The sequence below is a fragment of the Dothidotthia symphoricarpi genome (genome assembly GCF_010015815.1).
Source record: "Dothidotthia symphoricarpi CBS 119687 unplaced genomic scaffold P153scaffold_10, whole genome shotgun sequence".
Classification (NCBI taxonomy): Eukaryota; Fungi; Ascomycota; class Dothideomycetes; order Pleosporales; family Dothidotthiaceae; genus Dothidotthia; species Dothidotthia symphoricarpi.
This window is the reverse complement of record NW_022985017.1, coordinates 64043-88020: the sequence shown is the minus strand read 5'-3', so window position 1 is coordinate 88020 and position 23978 is coordinate 64043. Positions and strand designations below refer to the sequence as shown.

Sequence of the window (23978 nt, the reverse complement as noted above, 5' to 3'; positions counted from 1 at the left end):
GTCTGGCCGTCAAAGGGCATGAGTTTAATACCGATAGAGTGACCAAGCCTCCAAGCCTCCACCCCGTGTGAATCCCAATCGTAACTAAGCAACAGGTCTTTTTGAACAGCGCTCTATATCCGTTTGAGAGCTCTGCGAGACTCGAGCGATGTGGAGGGTAAGGGACGGTGGTGGCACTCTCGCCTTCGACGGTGATTGCTAGGTACAGGGATCATTTGTACAGAACGGAGCCGTGAATAATGACTGTATGTAGCTAAATCCACGTCTGCGCTGACCAACGGCGAGCTTAACTCAAGCCGAGTATTCAGGTACAACATCAGCGTTGACTCGCTACCTCAGGGACGACGAACTGCTTGCAAGGTAAGCCATTCCCCTATCTTCTTAGCATACAACTCCGGAGAAAAGAGGCCTTCGGGGCATGGCTTGCGCGCAGATTCTCGGACTACGATGGACATGGTATTTGACTAGATGCACTGGCTGCTGTTCAAAGCCTACTGTGGAGACAGGAAGTGAAGTGGAAAGTGAAGCAGTAGGGGTTCGCGACGAGTTGCATCGGCATTGACAAACGCGCTAGCTGACAGTGCCAAGTCGTCAATCTCCCAACCTCGTTTTATCTAATTTCGTCCACAGATTTCGTCAGCCGCGTCCCCGTTCTCAACGATCCCAGTCTCCTCGCATTCGTTCCGCATCCTGTACGTAATAGTCACATATCCACCGGTGGCGCTCCGATATCAAGTATATTCCTGCAGCGATTGCAGATCGGGTCGATCACGCCTAGGTTCAGCTCCTACATGCGACTCGTGAATCGCAACGTCTCGCTCTATCGATATCCTGTAAGTGCCCGTGCTACATACTGTCTTTTGTCTAATCACTTGATCATTTGTTGTGACTCCGTAAACACCTCATGCACGTATACATACGCTTAAGCATGGCTGTTGCCATGATATCTGGTCTATACTCAGGACTCTTGGAACCACAGGGCATAATTCCCAAACCCAAACAAGAAAATTTCAAGTGTAAGTGAGTTTATTGTAACTCTTGTATACATTGACTATGATTGCAAACAGCGTCACAAGATCTGTTCCACAGCAGCATATCTGACAGATTGTGAAACACATTCCTAGCAAAGCTTACTCAATCACGACCGTGTTTGTGTATCGCGAGTCACGGATGGAATGGTGTAAACGTACAAACAACCAAGAAGACTGCGCTAAATCAAGACTATCGTTATTTGTAAATCTCAGTCTCTTTCTTCTTCCTGTGCTACCCCAAGTATTGGACACCAGATCTTCACCGCCCTTTGGTTGAGCAGGACATTATCAATGTCCAATGACTGCCATGTCATTTCCAGATGGACGCTGTGAAATCGGGAATACCAATTTGTGATCGAGTATACCCATTGACCCAGCGTAGCTCACAATCGCACCTGCCTACAAGTCAGCGTGTCGCATCATGCGCATGTCCACTCGAAGCCACGTACCTCACGTCCATGAATGACAATACTTTCTCCTCGCCCCGAGAGCTTGACACCTTGTCTCTCATGCTGCAGCATTGTTCAAGGTCTCTGTACCCCTCGCGTTCCCCCTTCTCATGTGCTCTGCACATCGTCACCGAGAATTTCCCCTTCCAGCCCCACTCCATTGGCGTTATTCGTGGTCATATGCGGGCGTGCCCCTCCACTTGTCTGCAACACCGGCCTCTCAACCATCTTCCACGCCATATCCCATGCGTCACAAATGAGATTCCATGTCATGTCTAGCGCGCCTTGAAGCATTGGCCAGACCGGCTGGTGATGTTGATCGTCCATTGTGGTGAACTCCGTACGTCTTAGCGATTGTTTGTCAAGTTGTCACTTTCATGCGAGTAGATCGTAGGTAGGATGTGAGTGTAGTGGTATGGTTTTCAGACTTCGGGGCGAGCCGAGGGTGAAATTGCGCGTGAGGAACACTCGATGATTGTGTCAAGTTATCGAGACCTAAGCCGGATAAGCCATGGATAAGCGAAACGGCCCCATATCAGTCAGTAATCGCAGTGAAGGTAAAGTTAATATGCTATGTTACAGGTTCATAGATTCGTCGATGCGCATGTGTATGAGGTAAGTGGGTTCGTGTTCATACTCATAGTGTTATCACCTGCGGAACCGTCTGAACGAGCTGATCAAAAGCCTTAGCCTGTCGGGAACGTGGTATTCAGGAAGCTGTTCTAGAGGAAGGTGCGCAAACATGGGTCAATTAAAGCAGGAAAAGTTTGGGCAAGCATAAGATTTGCAGAGCTTCGACTGTATTCATATGACTAACTAACTAGCTTGAAGAATAAATATGCAGCACAAAGCTCCAATCACACCTTCAGTTCATATAGTTGTAAATTCCCAATCAGTCGAAATTCCAGTAACTTAGGTGCGGCAAAACTTCCAACAGCTGGACCATTGCATGCAAACTCTGAGTAAAGTTTGCATTCTGTAAGCTTTAGTAGTACACGCGTAGCTTAAGTCATTCTGGGGTTTTCATCGTGTGCTTTGGTTGCTTTCTGTATAGAAAGACTGGTGCTGAATCCTGATATTTCAACCAACTCAGCGTTGAGATCGGCTCAGTTAAACAGCTTTAAGTTACGATTCGAGTCAACATTGCCCGTCGACAGGAAGCACACTTGTAGCGCCATGCAAACTTAGACTGGAGTTGTTGTAGTAAGCACTCCTCGCCGAATTCATGCACACATACCTTTAGCTGTCGCATGATTGTATGGGGTTCGAAGCAAATACCGCAGAGTGAGTCGTCGGAGGTAGACACAATAGCACTTACATCATCGGTTTCTACAGACTCTGGGCCGGTGAGAACTGGAGTCAACTCGGTCGGATCATATTCTTGCCACCAACGCCCAGAGTTGACATTTTCCTCGCGAGTGGCCTCGTCGTCGTATCCGTCAAACAACCAGTCTTCGTCAGTATATGCGTCCAACATCCAGAAGTCGCTAAGTAGCGGCGAGCTGTAGGAGAAAAGCACGGCAATATCCGCAAGATACTTCTGAACTGCTTCCTTCGTGCTCGAAGCTTCCTTGTCGACCATTTCATGACGCGAGTAGCCTATCGTATGAACGAACTCAGCAAAAGCACCCTCGACTTGACCTTTCAACATCGGACGAACAATACGGACGAATGACTCTCCTACAGAGCCTGTTGGATCGTAGTAAACACGAGATCGAAGATCCGACTGTTCTCGAATGTACTCTTCAATAAGCGCACACACAGTTTCTACATGATGCGCAGCCGACTGCTCCATCAATTCAAACTGCTCCTCCACGATCAGGCGATTTATCGTATCGAAGAAGTGGGTCATTGTCTGACGAGTCAAGTTCTTGAGACGGTCCGCAATCGAATACAGCATTCCTTTCGAACCGTATGGATGCAATGGATGTCGGGTATTTGGCGTTCGAACTTCCAAGTTGAATGCTTCCATGATCCACGTCAAATAAATGAACTCGTCATCAGGAGTCTGGTTTGCCAACACGTAGTACGTTGTCGCGGTGCGGTTGATTTCAGACAGCAGCTCGTTGTTATCCGCAGGATACAAAGAATCCCACACAACGGGAGAGTCTGCGTCTGGATTGGCGAAAACTCGTCCAACGTTATTGATTGCATGTCGAATGTTCCGTTCGTAGGGCTCGTGAGCCTCAACGGCAGATGGAAATTTCTCATGGAGCCGCGCCAACGCCAACACAGCCCATAGCAAGAACGATCCGTCGTTCATCTCGATATGCGACGACAGGGCCTGCTCGCCCGAATCCATGTTGATCGGCTATGCGTCAAACAGATGTAGTAGCTATACACTCAAATGTTTGCTCGGACAGGTTGAATAGTTGAGACGCGTATGTTGTTGTACAGCCTGGTAGGAAATTTAGTACAATTGAATACCCGACGGCATGATTCAAGGAGTGAACGAGCTTACTCACAATGATGAGAGTGTGAATATTTCCTACCGGCATCATGCAAGCACAAGCCACAGATTTTCACACTGCACGGGATTAAGATGCTTGGGAAGTCTTTCAGCCTCATTGTGTTAATTATGACCATGAACTAGTTGCGTTCGATGTCCTTTTTATCCTTCAAAAGCTGCGCTATGTTGTAAATTTGACTCCTTCTATGCTAGAGAATACAAGTTACCTTGCTCCACTCGTGCTACTAGCTGGCGACAGTACATATATATGATGGGAATGTAGCTTTGGAGATATTAATATTGCCTTCACATGTCGATGAACAGTGTGAGTGACCATGTGTTGTATCACTTGTATCAACTGGTGCAAGTATTGGATGTAATTACTGGATCCTGCTGAAATACATGACAGGATTGAGTAGTCCAAGCAAAGCCAGCTGGGCATGTACTAGCTATACAAGTCTTACATGAATTTAGTATGAGTTGTCTAGCTGTTGCAAGGTTTCGCTGCAGGCAAGCTCTGGATGTTATCCCAGACCACTTCGAAATCAAGCCTAATCGTGCTGCAGTATTAACCTCAACCGAACTCTAGCAAGTATTAGTTTAATGTTGACATTTGCTCTAGCTTGTGGGGACTATACTCTAGTCAATTTGCGAAACTTGATCCACGGGCGAACCATTAAAACTTGGGTTATGATGTAAGCTACACTTAATGGATACAATATCTAGCACTGCCATACATGTGCCCCCTCATTAAGCACTCTGCGATAGAAAGCACGCAAGTGCTTCCACGCTGAGCTCGCACACAATTTTTCGTCTTGCACGTCAGTAGGGTCTGTGCTTCGATTATACGCGTCGCTGAGCACATTCGAAGAGTCTCGAGACTCCTAGGGCGAGTGAATCAGTTGTAATGCTTAATGACCAAGATCACGTGTTTCATTCATGGCTTCATCTATTTTACTATAATCTGGCCTTAGGTGTGGAGACATTGGTTAGTATCTCAAAGCTTGCTTCACGACAACGCAAAAGTAAGTTGGATTAACCCACTGGATGTTCGCCAGTGATATTTCAGGTATTAATCAGTTATATCGCCTGGATGTCTAGATGATCGAGCCGCAAACTTACGATCCTAGATACATAAATAGATATGTGGTCACGGCAAAAACGAGGAGGTGTCGATGATGGGTAGCTGTCTCAAAATTCACACCTAAATTGCCGGGTATAGCAACCTACTAGGTAAACGTGCGTTTCAGAGGTACAATTTTTCATAGATTGTGATAGTAGAACCGAGGCACTCTGACTGAAGCCAAGTTTAGGCACTCAAGCCTCACGGATAAATATGACGACTTTTTCAAACAGCCTCGGTCTCTTGACGATCGCAGCTGGAAAATCGATGATTTCATGGGTTGCAGCAGTTAGTTCGCGCCACAGACTTACTATCTTAAGTTAGACCATCGGAGACAATCAGTCTTTGATTAGTGGTAGCCAGTGGCTTCCGTTATGTATTCTTACATACTGTTTGTACTTGTTCGCTGTCTGTCCACTTCACTCCAGGCTTGATTCCAACCAAGCTAGCGAGTGATGTCCACGACGGATTTGACAAGTCAATAATGGGTAACAGGTGAAGTCAGTGCGTGATTGACACGTATCAGCGACTGGGAGGAGAACTACAAAGGCTGGTGCACACGTGAGCGCGGTCCGAAGTGCACGCAAAGTAGCGCCGAGAAAATCGATAGCAATACTGGCAGGTAGTATCTAAACACCTTGGCTAGTCAATTAGCTACATTTTGGGGTGGAAAGAATGGGGATCAGCCGGAAGAACGTTGAATCTCATACGTTTTCCGGGAGAACGATGTAGACGGTTTTTCTTGACTGAGTTGGGTTGTGAGTACCATCTAAATCAGGAATGTCGCTCAGTTGCTCGATGATCTGCACGATCTGGCACCCCCTAAAAAAACACTTATGAAAGACAGGATTCAAGAGTGGCAAGCATCAAGTGCCTATCAATCTCGTTAGTCCCATGTGGCGGACATCCACCAGGTCTATGAGTGGTCGGTGTTGTGATCAAGCATCTGCGCCAAGTTTGTGCTAGCCTAGCATGGAGCCGCCCGCGTGCGGGGACCCCGCATGATACTTATCCACTGAACGAGGCATATTCCCCGCGAAAAAGCGGCGCGGCGCACTTCTCGACCTCTGTTTGGCCATATGAGACATTTTCCCTGTCATTCAAGCGACCACACCCCGCGTGTTGCACCAAGTCGTCTCGATATGCCGCGGTTGTCACATCACTAGTATCCTCTTTGTAGCATTAAGCTATCTCTACACCACATGGCTTTGAAGATATAGGAGCCAAAGCCCTCATTCATCGCTGAGTGCGACAGGGTTTCCAGCCCAGATTAACCTTCTGTGCTGCCATCTATCTACTCCCTGTGCATAAACGTGCCTATTCAGGTTGTGCAAGACATGTCGACACCTATGCGGACCCAGGATGATCTGGGTGAGAAAGGCGATGGTTTACACCTGGAGCGCACCGAAACGCGCACACCGCCAGGTGAGGTCGCCGAAAAACAGCGGCTGAACCTTGGTCCGACACGCAGCGCAGGGCCTCCTGTTCATGAGAAGGCAAGTGAACAGCATATCGCACTCGCACACATCATGGCTAACACCCGTTGTAGATGAACTCGAAGCTGTTCATGACCTTGCTGTGCATGTCGTTTCTCTGGGTTGGCTCGCAAATTCCATTATATCTCTTCGGCGGCTGTCTTCCCCTCATCTATCAAGATATTGGGGGCGTGGATCGATATGTCTGGTTTATCATTGGATATCTCATTCCCAATGCTGCTCTCTGTCCGTTCGTGGGTGCGCTGTCAGATATCTTCGGGCGTCGTACCGTGGCCATGGTCGGCCAGGTCATGCTTATCATTGGCCCCATCATCACATCCACTGCACACACAATGAACATCGCGATAGGTATGGCTCCGACGTCCATTCTCCAGTTCTTTCACTGATAATGTACAGCTGGAAACGTCTTCTCGGGTGTCGGCGCCGGGTTGAATGAATTGATCGCACTCGCCGGCACTGGCGAGGTTGTGGCCGTCAAGGACCGTGGCAGATACGTCGGCCTAGTAGTGATCACCATTCTTCCATTCTGCCCATCGGTACTGTATTCACAGCTCATTGCAGTGCACAGCTGGCGCTGGAATGGGCTCTTTGTTAGTCTGTGGAACCTCATCGGTTTAGTGCTCGTCGTCTTCTGTTATCACGATCCTTCCCGCCTAAACGATGAGTACACCGCTCGTTACGTTCTCAGCCAGCTTGACTACATTGGCGGTTTCCTTAGCATAGGTGGAGTTACTTGTTTCATGATGGGATTGCAGTGGGGTGCAACACAGGTAAGCTGTCTCCCCCGTACGGCCAAAGCATATCACTGACTTCCACCAGTATCCTTGGGGAAGCGCACACAATCTTGCACCATTGATAATCGGTCTCGTGATGCTGATTGCTTTCTTTATTTGGGAATTCTTCGCTCCTCATCCCATGGTACCCCGAGCCATATTTCACAAAGCTAAGAAAACTATGATTGTGATCCTTCTCATCACATTTCTCAGTGGCGGCAACTTCTTTGTTGTCCTTCTCCTCTGGCCAACACAGGTATACAACGTTTATGGTGAGTTGATATTACAGACGTATGGGATTACGAACTTTCAACTAATCGATCGCAGGCGATGATCCTGTTGGCGTCGGTGTTCGTGGTCTTCCCGTTGGGTTTGGGATCATTCTCGGCGCGGTGATCTGTCTTGTTCTCATACCCGCCACCAAGGGCCGAATTCGGTTACTCATGATCTTCTTCACAGGCATGATGACGGCCTTCACAGGAGCAATGGCCATCGGAACGCCTCATAATCTCGGCACCATGTACGCCATTGTGACCTTTGCTTCCCTTGGTGTCGGCGGTGTCATCATCCCTTGCTCAATCATTGCTCAAATCGCGTGCCCGGACGAGCTCATCGCCACTGTTACCGCCATTACGCTCAGTCTCCGCTACCTTGGCGGTGCTATCGGTTTCGCCGTATACTTGAATTTGTTCGAACATAAGGTTGTCGTGTCCTTGACCGACATCGTGGCAACGAAAACACTTGCCTTGGGACTTGTTGTCAACCCCTTCCGGCCCGAGGGTCTTGCACTCATCCAGGAGCTTACAGAACTTGTTGGCAACGCGCGGTTCAGTGAAGTCAAGGAGATTCTCGCCAACAACCCACTGGTACTTAAAAGAGACTCGTATGGCACCATCATCGCTGCCGCACAAGAAGCCTTCGCATTGGCCTATCGTTGGCCGTACTACTGTTCCATCGCGTTTGGTGGTTCATGCTTCATCTTGAGCCTTTTCGTAGGAGACATTGGGAGCTTGTTGGATGCACACATCGCTCACCCGCCAGTTTGAAAATAGGGTCTACTACAATTGTGCAGAATCACCTTTGCCCCTTCGAAGATGATGAGAAATTTTGCAGGATGTATATAGTTTAGTCTTGTGATTTTAGCGTATATATTGAGTCTATGTCCTATGGAGTGTTGCATCACTATCATTGCTGTGCAAGTGTTTGTGCCGCCAGTAACACGCTGTCAATGGCGGTTACACTTTGGCATATGGTTCGCGTAGGTCAGTCGACTAATTCATAGAAAACAAGTTCCATAACGGGGGCGTACGTTCATCTTTATCTTACCGCCAAATTTGGGTACCCTATCCGGTTGCTTCAATCTCATATCTGCTTAGACATCGTTCTTATCATCAGATCTCGCGTGCGGTACCTCGAGCATGTTTGTGAGTGAGGTACTTTGGAGACCAGTACGAGGTAGTATTTCAAACCACGTACAGGAGAGCGTGGCGAAACTATGCTGTGTGAGTTTTCATGTTTCCATTTCCGTCTCTATACCCTATGCTCTATGCTCTATGCTCTACGACCACATGGATGCCGCTTTATTAGGATTTCCATTGGGGACTGCTCCCAGATCGATACCGAGCCCAATGCCCGCCGCTTCCAACATTTGCAGAGGCACCCACAAACAAGACGCGGCTCCCTTCCAGCTGCCGCAGCGCCATTCGATAGACACTCATCGTTTCAACCGTAGATAGGAGATGTGATAAGAGGAGAGGAGGGTATATGACAGGAGAGCGGAACGAAAGTAACAGGTCTAGTATTCGATCATGAGAACATGGAGAATGTGATCGAGGGGCCACGGCAACAGCGTATAGCATACATACCACTCACAACCAGAAGTGCGGGCTAGAGATTGCCTTGCGGTGTTTGGTTTGTTCAGCCACTCGAGTAGACTTGAAGAACGAGGGAATATCAATGTTGAGGTACAATGGAACGGTGCGTCGAGACTTGTACAAGGACATGGTAACGAGATCCTCAAACGAAGCATAAGCAGTGCCCTACCATATGCTCTATGAGAAATAATGAGCCTACTTATCTACCAGAAGACCTCGTAGAATAGATCTTGTGCACCTTAAAGTATGTTGAAGCTACTCGACGGTAATATAGCAGACGCCTTAACCTCTTAACTTGTGCGTACCGTGATTTCCTGTTTCGAACATGCATGGCACCGGTAGTCAGCTTGCATCTGGCATATGCTCCAGACTTGCTCGTTCTTCCCTTTGGGTTCAGTGTACCCGTGGCCACCGACATCGCCACGTGTAAGCTCCATTGCTGCCCCGTCAATCATAAATCTCATCATCCTCGTCGACATCGACTGCCGGCGCTGTGTCGTAGATTCCATCATCTTCCTCAGCCAGATCTCCCTCAACACTGTCTCCATAGCCACTTTCTCTATCGTCACTCTCTCCGTCATCAAATTCGACTCCGCCATGCGCGTGCCCATGAGTCTGGCATCTGGAACAATCTTGCTCGTTATGTGGCTCGTGCTTGAGGTGCTCCCACTCTTCAACTAGAGCTCGACCCAGACGCTCTCCCCGGACTTGCACCCCATTGATCATCGCTGCCATGGTTCCATCCGTGTTCGACTTGCAGCAAAGAATGCCGTCTGGACATAGTCCAAGCACCATCCAATGAGCGTCATCTTCTTCTTGTTCTTCATCTTCATCTTCATCCTGATCGTTTTCGTCGCTGCCTAACACCACTGAGCCTTCGCTGTCTGTGTTTGAGATCCGAATCTCGCCGTCACACCAGTTGCAAACCATCTTGTAGGTATCGCCCTGGCTGAACTTCCTCTTACAATGACACTTCCGACAAACAACCTCGACCTCATCTTCGTCGACGCCGATTCGCTCTTCCAACCTGGCATCTTTGTCCTGCTCACGCTGATAGCACTCGAGGCATAACCAGCGATCGATGTAGCGTTTTCGAAAAGAGCATTCGCACATTGCCCGACGATTGGTTGAATTGGCCTGGACATCGTCAAAGCATTCGTCACAAACAAATTCAGTGCGAGGCTGAGAGACTAGATTGAATCCCGTGATCAAGTTCACACCCTGATAAGGCCCATCTGTGCGTCCCTGTGGAGAGATGAGGTGTCGTCCGAGATTTATATCAAGAATGCGATCGAGTGGTTCTGGATCAGCTACTGCTGGGATGTGGAAAGGAATATGGATACGTCCTTGGTCGTGAAGAGATTTCATCTGTGCTGCAGGCAGATGCCAGTCTTTGTCATCGCCATTCGTGGAGCTGGGAGGATATAGCGCGACGGGTTCTCCGTACAACAAGTTGTAACCTGCCCACCAGCGGTGTCCATCAAGTCCCGGGTCTTCAATGCCGACGTGATAAGTAACATGGATACGACACTCGTCGCAGGTGTTGATGCCACAACAAACGCATGGCCTGGACTCCACATTATAGCCCTCACCGCCGCACCCAGTGAGTATTTTGAAACCTTTTGTAGCACAAGGGTGGTGGGCACGTCTCCGTATGCGCTTACCGTGGCCCGGACATAACGTCTTCGTCAAGAGATTTGCTTGTGATGCCGTACTACCCAGCAGGTGTCCATGAACTGTCTGGCATACCTGGGCCAACGGAACAAGGTCGCTAGGTCGTAGGTGAGACACAAGAGTCTGTCAACATCTGTAAGCTCGGGATCCTCGGTAGCTGCCAGCACTCATTCACCTCCAAGATTGGGTATTGAGCTGTGGCTACGGCAAGGTTGCTCGAGGCGTTCGCGCCGGCTGTGGGCTGCGACCAGACATACGTGTTGGCGGTGGTGTTGGTCGCGGAGGTCGCTTGCGTGGAGCCCAACATGTCGCTTGTTTCGGATGTGCGCATCACTGAAACACGTCAGCAGGGAACGGTTTTACAGCACATATCGATAGGCTCATGTGTTCATGCGTGTCATCTTGTCCGCTGTTAGTACCTAGTGTTGACCAGCTTACCTCAACTCGCAATAGAATCGTATCGCAAGAGCCCTCGTATGTGTCAAGCCGGTTGTGACAGGTTGGTTGAGTAGCTAAGCCGTGGTGAGGTGGGTTGGGGTACCTGGTAGGACTCACTATATGCGACGTTGGCAGTGCGACGGTGAAAGCGTAAACAATCCGAACAGGGAAGTTACGTAACTGTAGGAGGCTTCTCGAAGGTGGTAACGTTCTCCACTCACCGCGTGTGTCAAGTTCCATGCGCTCAAGTTACCTTGCGATACCTGAGGAGGGGGTGTGTAACACTTTGAAAGTAAACACAAACACAGATCGTTACCTTACGCACTTTATCTGATCACTAAAATCAGGCTCCTTGCCACGGCTGAGTATTAGAGGTCTACTAATCATATTAAATAACAACGCTCGTATGCCCCAAAAAATGATGCGAAAGTATCATGTTGTCAATACACTCGTACAAGGCACGTGAGCAAACTACCGGAGAACAGCATCGTTTGGATGTGGATCGTACGCGTGGGTGTCTGTTCCCTCACACAGGGTGCAACAGAGCTCGAATGGTCGGTGTACATCAAATCAGCCTCGTGCATCAAGCCACTCTGCGAAATGATGAATCTCTACGAAAGTGTGTTTGGTCGAGAAGTGTGCAGATCACACTTCCCCTTGCATGGGGACAGCCGCTAGAAGCTAGCGTCAAGATTGGCGCTGGCGCATGCTTACGTATTCACAGCATCCTTGCCACGCGCTCATCATCCTGCATCTCATCCTCTCGCAGGATTCCGCAGCTACTCATCGCCCATGTCTGCCATCTCCTGATCCTTCGATGCATCTGTTCTCCTTTCCCATAGGCCTGCTTCATATTTTTGAAATGCGGAAGATTTACCCAACTTTTCGTTCCAGAATCACCATTCTGAGCATGTGGGCAGGAATTTGGAGTGGCAAGCCCCGGAATTAAAGTCCGTTCTCTACAGCAACACAACAACCCTAAACTACAAGATGAAAAGTACTACAAAGACAAACCCGCTAGTAGGCGAATACAAACAACACGTAAGGCGTAGAAATCTTACAGTTTTTTTACATGTAGTTGTCCAGCTGTTGCAGGATCTCGCTGCGGCCTACTCAATTCCGGGCATTCCGACTAATCGAGAGACAGGCTCTCGGCTGATCGAAATATCAGGATCTAAGGTACAGCAAAATCATGCAACAGCTAGACAACTACATCTAAGATAAGGATGAGAATCTCCCGACCAGACTCCTAGCAGTATACGCCTAGCATGGACATCTTCAGAGTTTGCCAGCGTAGTTTTGCAGCTTGTAGGAGCCGTAAAGAACGCAACTTACCTCCCGCGTTCACAGTTGATCGAGAGATAAGGCCGCCATTACGCGATCGATGGTCATGAGTTACAATAAATGATACTATATCTTCTAGACCTTCAATTCAACTCAGAGTCTGCTGTCGCGAGGGCGATGTCATTGTATGCAGCGAATGGGAAGCGGTCAATAACACGTGTTGGGTTGTGTGAAGTAATATTGTATTGCTACTATAGCCGCAAGAAGAGATAAAGAATCTAGCAATCGCTTGATTGTGGAATTTCACTTCGCTGTAACATACCCCATTGGGCTTTGAAAGTCTCTGTAAAATAAGCACGCAATATTAAATAAGTAATTCCGCTTCTGAAATCCCCTCCGCTAGATTCGCTGATGCCCATGATCGTCAATGCAGAAAACAGAATATATCCATAACTCTAAACTTCAGAGTTTGTAGCATAGCCAAATGCTGTGTCAGGGCTTATTCCCTCCTGCTTGATATTATCTTCGTTGCCATTGTCGTCGTGGACGGCTTCCTCGTGAACGAATCCACTGATGTCAGGACCGTTACTGTTGGAATCAAATTGGTCTTCGAGTGAAGTCTCACTATGACCGATGCCTTCCGGTTCGTTCTCGCCCTAGGAAAAAGGTTAGACGATTGGCGGTAAAAGGAAGTGCAAATGTGAACTTACCGATCCAAGACTCTGTGACTGCAGATTCAGGCCATTGTCGATGAGCAACGATCGAACCTGAGAGATCTGCTCCTGCCAGTCTTGCATCAAACCTCGCAAGTGGGCAATCTGTTCTTTCTCCGCTTCGGTTCGCACTACCTCAGGCTGGCCAGCCTCAATGGCCTTGATCTGGGCGCCCAAGGTCCTGCTCTCCGTCTGCAATTGCTGCGTCAGATCGTTATACATTTTGCGCATGTTCCGCTTCGCAGTATTATAATAAGTAGACCGGACATGATCGAAGAGCTCCGTCTTGGCCACAGCTTGACGAACGTCGTTTTTCAGCGCCGCCATTTTCCCTCTGGAGTTTTTTTTGTGAGCCTTGCGCGCGTTGTCGTCAAGCTCGGGCTTGGGAGCCTTGCCGCCTCCCCTCTGGATCGTCGGGGTATACCCTGCATTGCGCATGGTGTGCTCCAAAAGCGGTTTCACAAATGCCGACACTGCTCCATGCTTTCCATCAGACGTGTATGGACCCATCTCAGATGCGCAACGTAGCGACGCTTGGCGTATGGCTTCCAACGATTTGGCGACGAATTCCTTGACGGCTGCCGAACAACGTGCCCAAAACAACTGAAAGGCTTTCTTGAAGGCCTCCGTCTGGAGGCTGCTGCACCCAGCCAAAAGGAGGTGCCGCGTCATTCCCTGCTTCATTTCTTCGATTCTCTGCTCGAGGCCCTTCTCCAGATGCGTCAGGATCTCATCCATATTCATCTACCCATCTTGGTCGGGCTTCGCGAATATGGCTCTCCTGATCGCTACATTCCAATTGATAGGGGGTGTCGAGACCTTTGACTTTACGGGGCGCTTTTTCTGGTAGTGGCCTCCGCCGAAGCACAGGGTCTTGTAAACACCCGTGTATAACTGGGAGCCCTTGAGGATGTCCCCGATGGTTTCTAGGTGATCATTGAAATCAGAGAATCGCTTCAAGTGAGTGAACGGTAGAACCGCCTTTTCGCACTCGCTCGTCACTACGTCGTTGGTGGCCACACACGTGGCGGCCAATCTGTTAGCAGCAATGCGGGTCATCGGCTGTCTGACATGTTGAGACCTTCCAAGAATTTTGACCAGATGATCATTTTTTCCATCAGGAAGCTTCTTCCGAACCAGCTCGTACAGGCTGAGGAGCCTTTCACATCTTGGTATGACCACGTCGTTGTTAGGAAGCTTTGGGAGGGGTTTGAGGAAGTCGTTGAATCTGTCGCGTGGTCTTGCTTTGCCCTTCGATGGGTTGATGTCTTCGTCTTGAAACCCCTCGTCATTTGAGACGACGTGCTGGACGCTCACCAAGAGCAGGACGACCGAGGTGCGAGACGTAGCGAATGTTGGAGGTAGTATGTGGGGTGAAAGTTATGGAATTACTATGGAGGAGGTGCGAGCTCTATAGCTTACGCGCTAGTCTCAAATCAGTGATGCAGACCGGGGAATCGCCTCTATCACCCGCGAAATCCTGCAACAGCCTGACAGCTACATATCCAATTATCGTAGTAGTTATATGCCTAGATATAGTACAGTATATGCCAAGGTTGCATTCTGAACTTCTTATTAGTGTATTTATGCGGCTTGTAGGAGCCACAAACAACAACTTACTTCCTAGTTTTACACACTTGACCGAGAGGCCGACAGAAGAAGCTAGCGTCAAAATTGGGCGCTGGCGCATGAAACCTTACATGTTCGCAGCATCTTAGCCGTGCACTCATTATCCTGCGTCTCATCCTGTCGCTGGGTTTCGCGGCTGCTTCTCCACACCGTTGCATTCTCAGCCTGTCAATACGTAATTGCTTCTCGGCTGTTCTGCATAGTTCATGACAGGACAAACAATTTCAGCTCCATCACATCGCGTGTTCACTCATTTACCTATGATCCAGGGTTCACAACTGTTGTCCCGCCAATCAGTCGACTTGACGATAAGGAAAGACGGTGAGCTGGGGAAATCGATACGTTATTCGCCAAGAGCTCTCGCCCGACAAGTTCGGGTCGTCGGCAGGATGGACAGTGTGCAAGGTTCGAAGACGCAGAAGCCTATGAGGACAATCGATGACAAGTCTTTCACGATGGTTTTACTCTGCTCGCCCAACATCTCAATGTTGCTACTAATCACGCTCCTTGACCACACCAGTTTCACTCAACTCTGCCCATCATCTTTACGTCCCACCACCTTGGTTTACTCGAGCGTCGACTATATTATCTGCGTCACGACCAGGCCATATCCCAATGCCTGACCTGAATATCAATGGAAGGAGCATGGCGGAGTTCCTCAAGACTGAAGTCTTCCACGCCTCTTCACAAGACCGTTGTCAAAACACAACGTACTTGGAGCAAGTCGCAAGAGAAACTATCGGCGAGACCTATCTAGAAGATGATCCTTCGGTCGCGGAGTGGTTCCAAGGATTAGTACCGTCATCACATAGCGTCATTGAGTACGTGCGCGAATTGTTCCCGTCGGTACAATGGATGCGGCGATACAATCTGCACTGGCTGCTTGGAGATGCCATCGCTGGTGAGTTTGAGATGGTACTTCTTCTTCGGATATAGTAATAATTCGTGAAGGGATCACAGTAGGTCTTGTCGTGGTTCCACAAGCTATGGCATATGCTCTCCTTGCCCATCTGCCACCCGCGTTCGGTCTGTACACAACATTCACAGGTGCTTGCATATATTGGGTTTTTGGCACTTCCAAGGACATTGTGATTGGTGTAAGTACTGGTACTCATCTTGAGACAAACACTCATTAATTCTGTGCTTCAAATATCTGCTGACTATAACCTAGACCACTGCCGTTGGGTCTCTTCTGGTCGGCAGCGTGATTAGCAAGATTGAAACCGAGAAGCCAGGAGTGTACAAGCCCCAGGACATTGCGCATGCACTTTCCTTCCTAGCTGGAATCGTGTTGTTCGTGCTTGGCATTTTGCGTCTCGGTTGGCTGATCGAGTTCATTCCTTACGTTCCAATTTCCGCCTTTGTCACATCCGCCAGTATCACAATCATCTCCACGCAGATCCCTACGTTGTTGGGTATCACAGGGATCAACACGCGCGAGTCCCCGTACAAAGTATATGTCAACATATTGAGAGGTTTGCCAAATGCCAGGTTGGATGCAGCCATTGGAATCACATCTATCGCGTTGCTCGTCTTGATCAGAAACGTTTGTGCAAAGATGGAACTGCGCCAACCCAACAAGAAGAAAGTATGGTCGCTACTCTCTTCATTGCGACTGACGTTTACGATTCTCCTTTACACGCTCATCAGTTGGCTTGTGCATCGCAATGTGACTGAGGGAAAAGAAAGGTTCCGCATCGTGGGACACATTGACAAAGGTGCGCCGCTCGAGACAAACTCCTACCATCAGTAACTGACCTTGTTGTAGGCTTCAGTCATGCTGGTATTCCGCCCATGGATCGCGATCTGTTCGGACTTGTCGCTTCAGAACTCCCTGCCATTGTTATAATCCTCATAGTCGAGCATATCGCCATCGCCAAGTCATTTGGTCGTAGCTTTGGCTACAACATCCGCCCATCTCAGGAAATGATTGCACAAGGCGCCTCCAACATCTTCAGCCCTTTCGTGGGTGGCTACGTGTGTACAGGCTCATTTGGTGCTTCTGCCGTTCTTTCCAAGGCAGCTGTACGCACGCCGCTTGCAGGCCTGTTCAGCGCAATGGTCTTAGTATTAGCACTATACGCACTCACAGAGGTGTTTTACTATATACCGAACGCGGCACTCGCTGGTCTGATCATCCACTGCACCACCAATCTACTGACGCCACCCAAATCCCTTTACAGATACTGGCAGCTGTCACCGTTCGAACTTCTCATATGGGTTTCTGGTGTCACCGTCGCGTTCTTCACAAACCTTGAGACAGCTATCTACCTGACGGTTGGTCTTTCTTTTGCGATGCTTCTTGTCCGTATGTCAAGATCACCAGGTGATTTTCGAGGGTCAGTTGAAGTAACACGAATCTCTCGCGATGAACGGGTTCAGGAGTCAGATGTGTCATACCCGGAAATAACATCACCTTCAACTGAACACCATAGTTACGTCCAAATCACTCGTCAAGTCTTTCTCCCACACACCGGCAAGAGTAACCACAACCCTAACGTTACTGTCGAGCCCGCATATCCGGGCGTCTTCATCTACCGGTTCAGCGAGAATTTCAATTACGTCAATCAAGCCTATCACATGGACCACCTCATTACGTATGTCAAGTCACACACACGCCGCTCGGATGTTGAGGATGGAATTCGTGCAAGCGATCATCTATGGTGTGATGACCTTCCCTCCAAAGCGTACACTGAGGAAAGCTACTCGTTACCACTTCTGAAGGCGATCGTTCTCGACTTCTCGACAGTAAACATCGTCGACATAACTAGCGTGCAAGGTCTTGTCGACTTACGGCATACTCTCGATCGTTATGCTGCTCCTACGTTGGTTGAATGGCACTTTGCAGGTGTACACAACCGCTGGACACGACGCGCTCTTGTGTCCGCCGGATTCGGCTTCCCAGCTGCAAATGATACGGATGCAGTAGGTTGTTGGAGTCCAGCATATACAGTTGCTGTGCCATCATTGACTGCGACTCCAAAAGAACAGCGTGAACTTATATCCGTACACCAGCAGATACAGCTTGATGACAAAGGGAGTGAGAATGCCAACAGGCTAGCACCACTATATGGTGTTGATCGGCCTTTCTTCCACGTCGACCTCCATGATGCTGTCGACGCTGCGGTTCGAGACGCAAAGAGGAAGGACGAGTGTGAGGCTATCACTACAGTATGATAGTTAAGTAGTCAGCGTATTTCAATTTTAGATGAATACAATCAATTGCTAGCGTTTTCCACAGTGGTTAAGGCGAAAGAGGTGTGTGCTTCTTCTGTCGCTAAGACGTGTTTCATTTCGTCGAAAGGTCAAGTAATACTCGGAAACTCATAGTACCTCGTTGAGTTGTGGTACTTCAGCATATTTCGGATTATATTGCGGAGGTTCATTAACAAGGTTGGCAAATACAAGGGCGAAGAAGTTCGTTTGGTAGGCATCGCAAACAACGCTGTGTACTTCACAGGTATTGGTCAGTTTTGGCAAGCTTACTAGAGCTTCTCAATGTTCGAGCTACGAACTGTCGATCTGCACACACGTGCGTGGTGATGTTTCTGGAATAGTTCTGGCCACGGTACCCTGAAACCCTCCTGGCTCTTGTATGAGATGTCACATGAATGGATTTCAAGTACTTGAAGACCTCCGACAACGTGGCGTTGGGGACGACATCCTTTGGTTGGGCAAGTACTTCACAAAGATGTTTAACAATCGTTGATGCTGTGATACGTCCTTGCGCTCACGTGTACCAAGTCAAGTTGGGCGTCTACGAGAGCCTTACGACAAGAATGCCAGAATGGTGCAGTTGCTGAGAAACATGGTACGTGGAAGTTGAACTGAAAATACATGTTTTAGTTGCATTATATCAATCTGGATATGCCAACCAAACCTAGTTAGTCTTGGTAAAGATAGTAGTGTATAGGCTCTCTATGACTTGTGCAGCCTTGCGGCGCCTGCGAACGTGCGGCATGCATACTTCGTCATAGCACTACCAGCCTTTTGTAATGGGTCCCGGGGACTGCGTGTAGTGGGTCTGGAAGTTCATTACCATCAAGGCGATGTTGAGCTTGCTGGAGCATTCCAATATAAGACCCATTGCCTTCTGGTAGCGACCTACTATTGTTTCTCCTCTCTCTACTCCCAGCCAGCGAACTACTGCGACGCGATTTTCCTTGATCGTAATGATATGACGCCTCGATGGTGTAGGGATCAAGTCACCCATTGTGCGGATCGTCCTATCGTGCGCTAGTGGTAGTTGATGTGAAGAGAAGTGAGGTAGAAGGTTGAAACAGCTATTTCGGGGTGGGTGATGGATCATATAGGCGGTGGCGAAACGCCTTTACTTGGAGTTACCTTCATTTTTGGAGTGACGTATAATACTGATTCTCCCGTGCTCTCACAGTCATTCTCCTTCCACTGATCAACTTCTGCCTCGTTGTAGCCATCACTCACGTTATTCTGTCTTTTGTTATGACGCCATCCCACTGCTGGAGTTGCGGCTTTCGTCGACAACGCAGTGTAGCGCCTTTGGCACTCCTTGTCTTTGTCAGGGATGTACTGTCATAGTTCTGTATAGTTCGACTAGCAGTCCTTTCTTGTTGCTGCTCTTACTGAGCTTGCCAGACATGATTTACCCCTTTGAAGAACAAGTCGTATTCCACTTCAACTTTCACGAGTGCCATGTCCCTTTGAATCCACCTAAATTGGCGATAAAACATGGCTTTTCGACCTTACAGTGTGCTGAATACAGTCATCCGAGTATTAGTGTCAGCCATTAGCTCAGCTAGCCATGTTGCCACAGTTGTCCGAAAGTGCAGAACTCTGCCAGAAACGAGGAGACCTTTGGTCGGTGTGAAGGCTACAACAGCAGAAACGCCTATCTTGGAGCAGACAATTTGCCACTATTAACTTCCAAGCTCATTTCAGAATTGTTGATATGTGCTTGGAGATGATCGCTCGATATTATCCAGGCCCCTCCTCTAACATGAAGAATCTCGAGGTCTCGAGTGTATGAAGTCGGTATGACACACTAACGTGATCAGCTTAAAGACGGCATTTTCTCACCTTGGAGTTGAAACTCAATTACCTTCTTGAACGCTAAGCGGCGGCTAGATGCCTTTACTATACCTTCACCTACGAGATGACGTGCATTATCCGCGCTCTCACCGCCGTTGCAACTCCGTCGCCACACTTGCTACTTATCAACCCATCTCCAGCATCTAATAAACGAACGTCTCCCATACTCTTACACTCTCACACTTTAAGCTCTGTCTTTCCACAAAACAGACCCCACAACAACCTTACTTACGTCCCCGACCGCTTAGAGGCACAACAACGACATTTACATCCTCCATAGTCAACTTCTCACCATGTGCAATGCCAAGTTGAGCGATCTGATGTCTGACCAGAACAGCAGCAAAGAACAGGTAAGACAATCTCTCCGATCCATGACCCATTCTGACATGCCAGCAGCCCACCGCAGGGCCTGTTCATGCCCCCACTCCTCGCGATTTCCCCTCGAAGAAGCGCAAGATCGAACACAAGGACGTTGACGAAGACTCGGCCGACGAGCTATACGCAATCGACTCCGATTCCGATGCCGACAGCGGCTGCATGACTGTGATCGATGGTGAACTACCTGAGGGTATGGAAGAGTTCTTCAAACCTGACGGGACTGTGGGCATGGTTATGGGCGGCAAGCCCCTCAGTGACGACGAGCTACTCGACCAGATTAGGTCGAGTGAGGAGTACAAGCATATGATGGGCTTCAAGAAAGCAAGGTTTATCGACCATTACAGAGAGATGGTAAGTCTTCTTCTGCACCACAGGTCTCCTATTACTCACGCAATAAAGAGGATCAATGCCCTGGACGCGATCAACGACCCTGACGAGGAGATTGTCGACTTCGACGCTGAGGACCCCGATGCCCGTTACGTCATGATAGAGCTCCCGAAGGAGGAGACGCCGAGCAAGCTGAATCCGGGCCAGCAGGACGGCGATCTCGATTCGAACGCTGGGGAGTCAATTGAGGGTACCGAGGAGGGCATGACCGATGGAGACAAGGCCGAGGAGGGCAAGGTCAATGAAGACAAGGCCAAGGAGAGCAGAGAGAGATTCGCTCGCAACACAGTGAACAAAGATCTGTACCACAGCGAGCGATATGGCACATGGGAGACCATCGAGTACAGGGTCCGGTACAAGAAGACCATCGTGCGTGATGGCAAAACGCAGGTCGTGTGGAAGACGGGACTGGCAACCAAGAAATACGAAGACGGTGGCATTCCTGTGCGCGCGGTCGATTCAGGCAAGGGAAAGAAGAAGAACAAGAAGGGTAACAAGAAGAAGAACGTGGTGGGAACACTGACTAAGCGCAATATCTGATGCCTTGGAAGGAGGGGTGACGATAAGTGGGGGGAGTCATGCATGCCATGTAGATAGTACGGGATGGGATTCGTTATAAGTTTCAGGGTGCCATCATTCAGCACGAATGATAGGAGCCTGGCATTTCGCGTCAGGATATACATCGAACGATAACCAGAAAACTCTCCCATTATCACACTATTTTCGTACCATATCGACAGCAAAACATATCGACATCACACGCCCAAGCTCGATAACCTTTCTACCTCCCCTCTCCCTACCCATCAACGGCCCTTCAACCCCTTCTCCATCCATTTACCCAACTGTCCCAACAGCTCCTCAACATCAACCTGCTTCTGCTTCCCAAACTTACCCAGAGCCTGCCTCAAAGCCGTGCAAACCCACATATTCCCCTTCACAATCGTCTTCCTCTCCCAACCATCCACCGCCGGCTGGTTTTCCTCCAACTCCTCAATGATCTCAACCAGACTATCATCCGGGTTCTCGACGTGATCGCTGAGAATGTTGTCGAGTGCGATCTCTGCGCCTTTTCGGAAGGGGGCGTGATCGCGTGGGGTCAAGGTGGGGAGGGGCAGGAAGGTAAACGCCTTGGCTGAGGGTACGGCGGAAGACGCGGCTGTTTTGTGGACGTCTGGAGCGTTGGACTTAGAGGTTGGGATGCGAGGAGATGTGGTGCGGGACTTTTTTTCGAGGGGGCGAAGGGGCATTTCGACATCGATGTCGCTGTCGCTATCTTGAGAGTCTGCAATCTCCACCTGCTTCTGCGTGACCCTTGTACGTCGCCGTGTTGTTGCACGAGATGGAGCTTGTTTTGGGCCCTTTGATGTGGCGATCTTTCGCTTCTTCCGGGGAGCATCCGAAGGTGGGGCTATTGCTAAGGACCGTGTTTGCTGTACACGGAGGACAGATCGTCTGTTGTGGCCTTGTTTGTTACCCGGGCCGCCGACCTACCATTTGTTAGTCTTTCGGAGGATACGCATATAAACGATACGTACAAACAAAGGAGCTGGGGGATTAGGCGAGGGCTCCGAACGCTTGCGAGACTGTGCAGAATGTGCAGGTACTTGCAAGGCATCTAGGAAGCTGGGAGGAGTCTGTAGTTGCTCTTGTGGGGAAAGTAGCACTTGAGAGGATAGTATTGGGCTACGTGCCGCATCGTCCGCTGTCTCATCGCTTGCTGGCTGCCGTATGTTTCGAGTTGCGGCTTTCGCTACCTCAGGCACCATCTGAGGAGATGAGGGGAGCTGAGGTGGTGGAGAAGGGATGTAAGTGACATCAAACTCGTCTTCAGCGTCTGGAACAAGGTTTCGCGAGCGTCGCGCTGCTGAAATCGCAGATGGGCTGTGAGCAATACTCACCAGCTCTTCGACATCTGTGAAAACGCTCCGTGATCGTTGTGTGGCTGGCGACGATACAGCATGGTAATCTGGAACGGCGCTTCGTGACCGCCGCGATATTGGCGAATCTCCAAATCCCGATGCGCCGTGCGTAAGCTGCCTCCTCTTTCTGCGGGCGGCGATAGCAGCGTTGAGCCTTGTAGTATGTTCGTCTTGCTCCGGAATCACTTCGGGGACGTGCATACTTTCCTTCTCACTGAGTATGTCGCTGTCGTCGTCATCCTCAGTCTCACCCTCCGAGGATATGGCGATGATTTCTGCCTCACTCTCACGTGAGATGTCATTGTCAATCTTGTTTGTCACCCCTTCTATCATCGGTCCCATATTTGCGACACTCTCGGCACCTGCGTTAGGAGCACTCTTGAATTTGAGCCGCTCATTGTCGTAGTAGAGGCCACCGATATGCACGAGAACCAAGTGCAACACGCCAACCACGCGTTGCCCACTCTCCAATGCGATATGCACGTCGCGCTCAATCGCCTGGTCGAAGATCTTCTCCCCGTATCTCCGGCATTCCGGCAGCCAGTCCTCGTCGGCAAGGAAAACAGCCTTACGCTCGTGCAATTCGAGAATGCACTCGTCGTCGCTGAGCGTGCCATCTTGGATTGCTTGGCGTCTTGTCTCGCGCTCTGCCTCGGCCTCTAGATCGATAGCGCTTGGAGATGATGGAGAGAATTCCATCGCTCATGTGGGGGTTTGATGTGAAGTTGTCGGTGATTGTTGTTGGGGAGATGCAGGGAGGCGAGGGTAGGATATGACACTTCCGCTTCTGGCTAGCTGGAAACGTGACTTGATTACTCCACCTTGAGTTCGTCCGGTGTGTAATGTGAAGGAGAAGGTCATGTGCTTGACAAAATAACTCTTGGCTGTTGGGACGGTAATAAGAAGTCACTGTGTTCGTATTTGGCGGATGTCGACCCATTGTCTTCGCCTCCGACCTTGCACACTTCTGTTGCACAGAACACAACAGAGCAACGTTCATAGACATCAAAAGAGGAAAGTAAATGTATACTGGTATGTCCCGATGCATAAGAGTCTTGGATGAGTTCTCAATGTAATCGTCTCTAGCTACCGCAAGATTTCGCCGCAGCTTGGTCCCTCATAGGCATAAAAAGAGCCAATCAGAGGTGACCCATATCCGAATACTCCCATCCCGACGTATATCTGTCTCGCGATCCCTGTATTTGCCGGCGCCATCTACACAGCACATCTAGTCAGCCTCACAGCCTTGTGTCATACGTCAACTAGCAGTCACAATCTCATGCACTGGTAAGCA

General features: G+C 49.4%; 8 protein-coding genes across 8 annotated transcripts; 3 read left to right on the top strand and 5 right to left on the bottom strand.

Moving 5' to 3' along the window:
- Positions 1-1588: 1588 nt before the first annotated feature.
- On the bottom strand, positions 1589-1807 carry P153DRAFT_290607 (uncharacterized protein; the record flags this gene model as incomplete). Its single annotated transcript, XM_033663722.1, has 1 exon — positions 1589-1807. The coding sequence occupies one exon, from the start codon at positions 1805-1807 to the stop codon at positions 1589-1591; it is 219 nt and encodes a 72-aa protein (XP_033523616.1).
- An 811-nt stretch (positions 1808-2618) lies between these two features.
- On the bottom strand, positions 2619-2786 carry P153DRAFT_273087 (uncharacterized protein; the record flags this gene model as incomplete). The annotated part of the gene is made up of 1 exon (XM_033662920.1): positions 2619-2786. A coding segment is annotated over one exon (168 nt), but the record flags the coding sequence as incomplete, so codon positions are not given.
- Positions 2787-6389: 3603 nt separating this feature from the next.
- Positions 6390-8367, top strand: P153DRAFT_396521 (MFS general substrate transporter; the record flags this gene model as incomplete). Its single annotated transcript, XM_033671489.1, has 5 exons — positions 6390-6536; positions 6602-6896; positions 6945-7318; positions 7368-7593; positions 7649-8367. The coding sequence occupies 5 exons, from the start codon at positions 6390-6392 to the stop codon at positions 8365-8367; spliced, it is 1761 nt and encodes a 586-aa protein (XP_033523614.1).
- A 976-nt stretch (positions 8368-9343) lies between these two features.
- Positions 9344-11654, bottom strand: P153DRAFT_15719 (uncharacterized protein). The gene is made up of 4 exons (XM_033662237.1): positions 11633-11654; positions 11308-11423; positions 11045-11202; positions 9344-10992 (listed from the first exon to the last, which is right to left on the bottom strand). The coding sequence occupies exons 3-4, from the start codon at positions 11198-11200 to the stop codon at positions 9643-9645; spliced, it is 1506 nt and encodes a 501-aa protein (XP_033523613.1). The 5' UTR covers positions 11201-11202; positions 11308-11423; positions 11633-11654; the 3' UTR covers positions 9344-9642.
- A 1392-nt stretch (positions 11655-13046) lies between these two features.
- On the bottom strand, positions 13047-14042 carry P153DRAFT_356830 (uncharacterized protein; the record flags this gene model as incomplete). Its single annotated transcript, XM_033666679.1, has 2 exons — positions 13047-13247; positions 13302-14042. 2 exons carry the CDS (start codon positions 14040-14042, stop codon positions 13047-13049), a joined length of 942 nt encoding a protein of 313 aa, XP_033523612.1.
- Positions 14043-15200: 1158 nt separating this feature from the next.
- On the top strand, positions 15201-18128 carry P153DRAFT_315954 (sulfate permease). The gene is made up of 4 exons (XM_033664975.1): positions 15201-15834; positions 15885-16030; positions 16105-16651; positions 16702-18128. Exons 1-4 carry the CDS (start codon positions 15549-15551, stop codon positions 18108-18110), a joined length of 2388 nt encoding a protein of 795 aa, XP_033523611.1. The 5' UTR covers positions 15201-15548; the 3' UTR covers positions 18111-18128.
- Positions 18129-20293: 2165 nt separating this feature from the next.
- Positions 20294-21305, top strand: P153DRAFT_385440 (uncharacterized protein; the record flags this gene model as incomplete). The annotated part of the gene is made up of 3 exons (XM_033670430.1): positions 20294-20350; positions 20397-20729; positions 20778-21305. The coding sequence occupies 3 exons, from the start codon at positions 20294-20296 to the stop codon at positions 21303-21305; spliced, it is 918 nt and encodes a 305-aa protein (XP_033523610.1).
- A 117-nt stretch (positions 21306-21422) lies between these two features.
- On the bottom strand, positions 21423-23666 carry P153DRAFT_396517 (uncharacterized protein). Its single transcript, XM_033671488.1, has 2 exons — positions 22301-23666; positions 21423-22252 (listed from the first exon to the last, which is right to left on the bottom strand). The coding sequence occupies exons 1-2, from the start codon at positions 23381-23383 to the stop codon at positions 21569-21571; spliced, it is 1767 nt and encodes a 588-aa protein (XP_033523609.1). The 5' UTR covers positions 23384-23666; the 3' UTR covers positions 21423-21568.
- Between the last annotated feature and the right edge of the window lie 312 nt (positions 23667-23978).